The sequence below is a fragment of the Perca fluviatilis genome, chromosome 13 (assembly GCF_010015445.1).
Source record: "Perca fluviatilis chromosome 13, GENO_Pfluv_1.0, whole genome shotgun sequence".
NCBI classification, from domain to species: Eukaryota; Metazoa; Chordata; class Actinopteri; order Perciformes; family Percidae; genus Perca; species Perca fluviatilis.
The window spans coordinates 21,407,313-21,416,512 of NC_053124.1; the positions used below are offsets into that span (position 1 = coordinate 21,407,313).

The 9,200-nt window shown below is 41.1% G+C and overlaps 1 protein-coding gene across 1 annotated transcript; it reads left to right on the forward strand.

The window, feature by feature from the left end:
• The first annotated feature begins 419 nt into the window (after positions 1-419).
• Positions 420-9,062, forward strand: LOC120570908 (26S proteasome non-ATPase regulatory subunit 4). Its single transcript, XM_039819564.1, has 10 exons — positions 420-550; positions 5,133-5,273; positions 5,413-5,527; positions 5,682-5,768; positions 5,937-6,005; positions 6,163-6,378; positions 7,559-7,667; positions 7,823-7,954; positions 8,066-8,118; positions 8,523-9,062. Exons 1-10 carry the CDS (start codon positions 525-527, stop codon positions 8,691-8,693), a joined length of 1,119 nt encoding a protein of 372 aa, XP_039675498.1. The 5' UTR covers positions 420-524; the 3' UTR covers positions 8,694-9,062.
• The last annotated feature ends 138 nt before the right edge of the window (positions 9,063-9,200 follow it).

Consider the following 9,200-nt stretch of genomic DNA (forward strand, 5'->3'; position numbering starts at 1 on the left):
ATTTATTTTATTCTAAATTGTCTCCATTACAACTTAGCTAATTCTATCTGCTGAAGAATACTATGAGAAGCAGTTGAAATCTTGGGAAAATAGCTGGTAAGTGGCCTTTCTCTTCTATTATTGAGCATGAGCTATCTCCATGACAATTGAGTAAAAGCAATATATCTTCTTTGGCAAGGTTTTTTTTTATTTATCTTTCAACAACAAGGCAATTCCAACACAGTGTCCAACACAAGACGTAAAAACCTTTAAACGGGATTTAAAAATAAAATAAAAGAAACATCGAATAAAACTGAATAAAGGAGACTAAAGTAGACCACAAGATACACTTGAAAACTCCCGAAAAAAACTAGCAAGTGGACCGTGAGTTAAGGGTTTCTTTTGTCAAACTATTGTAGCTATATTATTCGTAAATAAATGACAGGTTAGAGAACCTGGCCAATCATATTTCGCTTTGTTCAGTCTTTGTCCAATAGCCTGTGAGCTTGTATGATTACGACAGAGAGCAACAAGAAGTTTCCAAAATGGGGCTTGAAAGTACTATGGTTTGGTAAGAGCGCTACAAAAATTCCTTTTTGTGTAGTTGTTGATTTGTTAGCGGTTCATAGGAATACATAATCAATCATTCCTCGGTTAAGTAGTTTTTTGACATGAATTTGGAGGAAACCTCGCGGTGTACTGGGCTAATAATTGACCGTGTCGACCGGCTGAGTCATTGTAGCTAAAGTTAGCTTAGATTTGCTGCCTTTATAAAGTATTTGTTTAATATAGCTGTGGCATATACAACCACATTCAAATCATTTCCCTTGCAATGTAGCTAGTGCTTTCTATCTAAATAATGAGCTGACAACCCCGATGGTTTGTTTCGACCAGCGACGGTTAACGTTACGTGGCGTCACCACTTGCTATCGTTAGCCAACCGTGCTAATGCTGTTTTGTAACGGCAGATGTTTAACTAGCTACCTAGTAACTTTAGTTACTTCCCACGTTAAGTAGACCGGCTTTATCACAGGGAGCCGATTGTTAAGAGGAATTTATATGTCTTAAAATATCTACTATCGTAAGGCCTAGCTATGCTAACTAGCTAGCTAGCTAGCTAGGACTCGGCTGATATGGGAATGACATGTCAACTGCTAACGATAGTTAACGTTAGCTAGCAGTTTCCGATATTCATCCAACTTTGTATTATTATAATGTTGGTAGTATGTGTAAAAAAAAAACTGTTTAACTTCCGTATATCCTAGCAGTGCCCATTACTCGCCACTCACAGGCCAGCAGAAATACGCCGGATGACGCGTTTTTCTGGCTCTAGGGCTAGCTAGTTGAGGAACTTCCTCAAAAAGGATTTCCCCCGATAGGCCACTATTGTAAAAGAGACATCCGTAAAACCACAAAATGCAAACAAGGTCGATAATGACTCTTATTTTTAATCCAGGGACTTTTTATATTTTAAGAACGTCCCTCTAGCCGAGAAAAGAGCAGGAACTCGCCAAGCAGGTCCAGCAGGAGAAACACTACTGTGCATTAGGGCTGTTGGAACGAATTCCAAAAATAGTAAAAAAAAAAAAAAAAAACAACTATACTATTTTAATGCTGAATTTACTGTTCAAATGTGATTTGTTGGCTAATGTTAGGCCCCGTTTACACGAAGGGAAGACGCAGATATTTTCCTGCGGTTTGGCCTCATTTACACGAAAACCCCGTTTTTATCACAGAAAACGATTATTTCTAAAAACTCTTCAAAGTGGAGATTTTGGAAAACTTCGTTTGCATGTAAACTGAGACAAACGGAGGTTTAGGCAGCCAAGAGAGAGAAAGAGGACGTGATTGTTTGCTGTTGCTATTGTCGGGATTCTGATTGGCTAACGTGGGCTTGAACTTCTCGTTACACTGCCACCTACAGGTCTGGCATGCTCTTGACGGCAAATATACACTGGTACATATAAACGAACACTTTTCTGAAACTGAAAGGTTGAAATGTCCGTTTATGAAAATAGCCGGCCACGTGTAAACGTAGCATTAGTGAATCGCCTTGGCCTACCCGCATGTGAAAACGAAATGCTTTTGTCATGTCACGTCTGATGAACAATAAGTTAGCGGGAGTGAGAAACAAGGCATGTGTGATCGCGTTCCCCCACCAGGAACCAAGACACCGCGGAAGACTTGAGCGGTTGTGGTTACATTCGGTCTCGACATACTATTTACACACATACTGACCGACACTAGACTCACGCACTGGCCACGGTTACATTCGGTACCCTGGTGGGCGGTCTCCTCGTGACAGTCCATCTACCATGTAGCAACATTCACTTCTAACATTTAACTTAACATAACTACCAAGATAACATTACGTGTATTTGTATGTGATATAATACTTTCCCCTTGGTAATGTAGCCTATGAATTTCCATGAACACAATTCTAAAATGCACGAGACATAAAGGCTTCTGCTATCGGTAACTCCAACTTGCCGAGAACCTAGACACCCGTGATTACATAGAATCATGCATTAGGCACGGTTACGGTCTCTTTCAGTAGCCTGGTGCACGGTCTCCTGGTGACAGCCTACCTATCACGTAACAAACATTTAACTTAACATAACTACTAAGATAACATGACGTGCATTTGTATGTGATATCCATCGATAATGTAGTCCTATGAATTTGTATGTACACAATCATCTAAGATGCACGAGAAATAAAGGCTTCTGGGATCGGTTGATAACTCAAACTTGCCGAGAACCTAGACACCCGTTTGAATATAGACTCATGCAGTACCCTCGGTTACGGTCTTTACGGTCTCGTTCAGTAGCCTGGTGACAGCCTAGCCTACCTACCACGTAGCAACATTCACTTCTCTAACATTTAACTTAACATAACTACCAAAATAACATGACGTGTATTTGTATGTGATGTACTGTACTTCCCCATCGATAATGTGTGAATTGCCATGAACACAATCCTCTAAGATGCACCAGAAACAAGGTTTGGTTAATAACTCAAACTTGCCGAGAACCAAGACACCGCTTGATTGCATTAGACTCGAGCGGGCCGGCCGGTTGCACGGTTACATTCGGTCTCGTTCCGTAGCCTGGTGCGCGATCTAGGTAGCTCATTTCCCGATTGATTCTACCACCACCACTCCGGTGGAGGCGCTAATGAGCTAGATTACTACACACACAGTAGCAGAAGAATACCAGCTACACAAACGGCACGAATGAAGTAAAAAAACAAAACAGGAGTGAGTCGGTTCATTGACGTGTGGCACTCGAGTCTGCCGGTTCAGCGACATGAGTCGGGTTAATTAACCGGCTCTTCGGTCAGTTCGTCAACACTACGGCTCACATGACTGTTCTCCCGAGGTCATGTAACAAGCTGTAATAATGGATATAGCAAATGGATGTAATTCACCATGTGTTCTATTAATACGTCCATGGTATTATCTTATGACGTTATGATACATCCGAGGGATGTACGTATGCTGTAAAGCCTGTTGATGTCCATGATGTAGGTCCCCCAAGTGGGTAAGCGAGCATCCGAAAAGCGTACCTCCTATGGGGAGGTTCATGGGTCTGAAATGTTTAGACTCTATTTGTCCATTGTTTATTTCTAAAGAAACACAACAATGTATAAAAGGCTCCATTACCTTGTATTTCACGTTATGGCCCCGTAGCAGACGTTTTTTATAAAAATAGGCTAACAATTGTGTCATAACCACGCAACTTTCTGTCACACAATAGATAAATTACCGTATAGTCAGGAGAAGTGTCAAATGACAAAATAATTAATCAGAATACTTACCAAAAGTTGGTCCTATGCTCATGGACAGCTGCTACCCACGCTCTCCATCTCTGCAAGATTGGGAATGATTGAGATTTCTCTTGGCACAGCTACCAGAAGACTTACAACTTTCAGACAGGTTGATCACGTCACTTCTACTTTGTCAAGCTCAGTTTGAGGCTGCGCAGCAACGCTCAGCCATCACCGGAAAAGTGCTTCAAATTGACTTCACTGCTCTCCGTGGAAGTGTACAGCGTTATTTTGTCCATTTCTTTAACTGTCTATTACCAATTTTAACTGTCTATTACAAGGCCGAGCTGGTGCTGGTTCGGAGCCAGAGCCTAGTTTCAAATCGGTTCTTTGTTTTTCGACCACCAAAGCACCACCTCCGAACCAGTAAAAGTGGTTCTTAAGTAGAACCAAATCATTGCTGGGCCAGAAGTAAGAACCGCTTACGTCAGCGGCTGGGGGCGGGGTTACCGTGACCAACAAGACGAACAGAAACTTGTGACCGGCATTTTTGAATTAGCAGATAAACACGATGGACGCAATTAAACAACAGCAGCAGTGGTCAGAGGAGGAAACAAGCTGCTTTCTTGCACTATAAAGGCGAGCCGCGCGAACACGTTGGATCCGCCGAGTTTGGATGCCGATGTAGGTCCGCAAAGCCATGAACATCAATAGCAAAGCAACGTCCGCCATTGTTGATGGTGTGTTTGGCGCTGCCGCCGCTTATACGTGTGTGTGTGTGTGTGTGTGTGTGTGTGTGTGTGTGTGTGTGTGTGTGTGTATTAGGGGTGGGGGAAAAATCGATACAGCATAGTATCGCGATATTTTTCGTGGCAATACTGTATCGATACACAGACGCCAAATATCGATCTTTTATGATATATGTGTTGGTTGGTCTGTCTGCTTGACAATCCCCATTTTGCAGCAATACAATTGAAGTGAGATGAACAAACAGAGAAATGTATATTTTTAGATAAAACAAATGTTGACAAAATTGTCCTTTGGGGACATCATTTGAAACTGGGAAAAATTTGAAGTTGGAAAAAAGGTAATAAATTGCAATATATCGCAGAATATTGCAATTACATCACCCACCAGTGGAAGTGTTTGTTGCTCTGGTGCAGCATAGTGGTATATCTAGGTTTTCTACCTTTTTGAGTGAAAGGGAATATCGGAGCCCCTTTTCTCTGGCCCATGTATCACCAATTTAAAAAAAAATAAAAATTGTGTGCCATTCTACTGCATAGACTGCACAGTTTTATGGAAAGACGCTCTTTCCAGCGGTAAAATACTTAGGGATTTAAGTGATGTATCGGAGCTACATTAAACTGATATTTTCCCCACAGTGTGGACAACAGTGAATACATGAGAAATGGAGACTTTCTACCAACGAGGCTACAGGCTCAACAAGATGCTGTCAACATTGTTTGCCACTCTAAAACACGAAGCAATCCAGAAAACAATGTGGGCCTCATCACTATGGCTAAGTAAGCTTTTCTCTCTTTAATTTAACCAAGATAGTCAGAAGTTATGATGATCCTCATATCACTTCAACAATACTTCATAGCACAATTTGTTTTACATGGTTGGTGATGATGGATAAGTGTTTTTTATGTTTCCATGCAGTAACTGTGAGGTCCTGACCACACTGACACCAGATTCTGGCCGCATCCTGTCCAAACTCCATGCTATCCAGCCCAAAGGAAATATCTGCTTCTGCACGGGGATCAGAGTGGCTCATGTGTGTAACTTGGATTTCTCTGATTGTAATAATTTGTTTCAAACATAAAAGAAGGGATCTACCTAGTAATTACTTAATTGGTAAATGAGAGGTTTTGTTTTCTGCAGTAGCAGTGTTTGAGTGGCCATATTTTTGTTATGTGTTTCCTGTGTAGCTGGCCCTAAAACACAGACAAGGAAAAAACCACAAGATGAGGATCATTGCCTTTGTTGGGAGTCCTGTAGAGGATAATGAAAAAGACGTGAGTTTAAAGTCTTTTATCACATTTTGTTCCAATCCCACAGGGAGAATTTTTTTTCCTACCAATTATACATCATAGGTTTAACACATTATCTCATTGTCTATATCTCGATGTATGTCTATCCTTCTGCATCTCAAACTGCTTCTGTCCCACCTGCTGATTCTGCAGCTTGTCAAGTTGGCAAAGCGCTTGAAAAAAGAGAAGGTGAATGTGGATATTATCAACTTTGGAGAAGAGGTGAGGAAATATTGGTTTATCTTCCATTGCACTGCTACAAGGCAGAGTAAATTAAAGCATTAAATTGTATTTCTTTGATTTCCATACCTGACCATTTCTTCCCACGAATAATTTGAGTTTTCAACTGGCCTCGCCATCTGTCTCCAACTGTTATCAGGAGCTGAATACAGAGAAGCTGACTGCATTCATAAACACTTTAAATGGAAAGGAGGGTACAGGCTCCCACCTGGTCACAGTCCCTCCAGGGCCCAGTCTGGCTGATGCGCTGCTCTCCTCTCCCATCCTGGCCGGTGAAGGAGGCTCTATGATGGGTCTTGGTGCCAGTGACTTTGAGTTTGGTGTGGATCCCAGTGCTGATCCAGAACTTGCCCTGGTGAGCAATATATAGATGTGTGTCAAGTGACAGCAAACTTGTTATACTAGTACCCAGCATTAATATTGGCTAAGATGTATTTACTTGAGAGAAATTCAAAGTTCTTTTAAAGCAAACAATCCTGTTTAAGACACTCCAAAAAAGCCAAAACCTGGCACTTATTATTAAGTGATGATATACAGTAGTTGTACAAATAGAGATCAGATACTCCTTTCAACACCTGTCTTAGTGAGTATGTTTACATGCACACCAATATTCCACTATTATTCCGAATATGACAATATTCTGAATTTGATACAGGCCATGTCAACAGCATATTCCGGTTGGATATTCCGAATGAGGCCTTTTTCCAGATATAGCATTTTCCGATTAAGACGTGCGATATTCCGGTATTATTTGGGTTTTAGAAGCATTCTTTGGACATACAGCGCGTTCGGAATATGTGTCTCAATCTGGGTTTTTACCGCAGTTTACAACCTCTTGCCTGTTTACGGCTTATGGTCAGCTCTGTGCGTTGCTATAGTTGCTGTACACAAACCAACCAGCCAACAGTTTGCAAGGCTGCAGACCCAATAATAAGGATAAACACATCTACTTTTAAACATTATCAAAGACTTGGATATGAACAGGTTTTTGGAATATGTGCACACATCACCACACCGACCTTTTCAAGTAGCTGGTTGAAAGAATGAAAGAGGGAGGCTGTGATTGCACGGTCCAACAAGTCCACTACCGCTGGTTAACATTGAAAAAGTCTTATTTTGCACGGCTACATGTAAACTGGAGTATTGGTGGGATTTTCACTTTCTTTAGCCATGTAAACAGCTTAGTTAGGAACATCGCCTTTTTCAGAATAAGCGGAAAACGGAATATTATGTGCATGTAAACGTAGTCAATGATACCATGTGTGAGAACCTGTTTACATACAGTAGCAAATACATGTGTATTAGCTCCTTGGAACCAGTCTGAGGTGAGAAACTCATCCACTCGAAGAAAGCCAATGTGATGCTTCAGAGTGGGGTATTAAAAATGCCAACAATAAAGGAATGTGTGACTAAAATCTCATTGCTGTGAAGACGGGGCTTGTTAAAGACGATGAAAGCCTGGGGGCATCCTTGAGAATTTGAAGTGATGCCCTTTGCCTTTTTTCTCACTGGGCTGTCTCTGTGCATTCTTTTAGGCCCTGCGTGTATCAATGGAGGAGCAGCGACAGAGGCAGGAGGAAGAAGCCCGCAGGGCTGCTGTTGCTTCTGCAGCTGAGGCAGGAATGCCCACACCCAGCGCAGACGGTAATTGGAGGATTGAAAAAATAGTTGCTATAACTTACGCGACAGCGCTAATTATAATTGTTGTTATTATTATTATTATTATTATTATTATTATTATTAATTGGATGTGAGTGATAGAATGATACTTAGTTTAGTTTTGATTGATTTTCTAACAGAATCTGAGGAGGCCTTGTTGAAGATGTCAGTATCTCAGCCTGAGAGTGGTGCAGCAGTGCTTCCTGACTTCAGCAGCATGACAGAGGAGGAGCAGATAGCCTACGCCATGCAGATGTCTCTTGCCGGAGGAGGTGAGTTCCATTTGATCATACAAATGTATGCTCTTTTTATCACTTATGGCCACTTTTATAATTGCTGATATGTCTGTTAAGATAAGTTCTTAACACTTGTTATGTGAACAGAGTATGGAGAAATGGACACAGAAGCCCCCATGGACACTGCAGAATCAGCCAAGGTGAGTCATTATACAATGTTTTAAATGAACAATTGTTAAATGGCCTCACCTGGCCCTTGTGTCAATAGAGTTGCAAAGGGTCCTGGAAGCAAAAGTATAATCGTCAGTATAATTAAATGAGCAAACGTGTTAGAAAATAACAGGTTCTTTAATTAAAAGAAAAAGTCAAAGGTACAGGTGTTGTGTACATAGAGTGTATGACTACCAAGGTGGATTTGGTATAAACATGTTATTACAGAATTAAATCATTGTGTGTGCTGCTAATGGTAAGTGGAAGCTAAAGATTATGCATAGATGCCCACTTTACATACTAGGTAAGGAAGCCTAGTTTGGGGATCTTAACTCCACTTAAATGAAGACCGAATCCATCCTGATTGATTGTATTCTATATTGTAATTGAATAGGAGGAAGATGACTATGATGTGATGCAAGACCCAGAGTTCCTTCAGAGCGTCTTGGAGAACCTGCCTGGTGTCGACCCGAACAACGAGGCCATCCGCAACGCCATGGGCTCCCTGGCCTCCCAGACAGGAAACAAGCCAGAAGGCAAAAAGGACGAAGAGAAGAAGAAGTGAGGAACACAAGAGATGGACATCGACTAGGAAAAAAAGACTAATGCAGGATTACTTTAATATACAAAAATATTGCTGATGCGTCATCAGACTGACAGCCCAGCATGAGACCTCACTCTGAAATTTAATACCATTGTTTTCTGTCAGACACTTAAAAGCACCAACATAACCGAAAATAAAGAAAAAAGAAAAACCTACAGTACTGAATGACTATTTAGTGTAAAATCTGACTGCCCTGTAACAGAAATTGATATCCTAAAAATGTAATATGGGCCTATTCTCAACTTTACCCTACAGGCTCTTGAACTAAACAGTTAGCCACACTCCTGCCATGTCTTTATGTTATTTTGCAATAAAAGTTATGTGTAAATATGTTGCCTTTTGGTGTTTTTGTTGCCCTCAGAACCTCATTGTGGATAGATTGGGAAGACAAAAGGGTGTGTTTTATGCAGAGACCACTGTCCAGACTTTAAATGGTTTCGCATGATGTTTAAAAATAGTCTGGTAAAG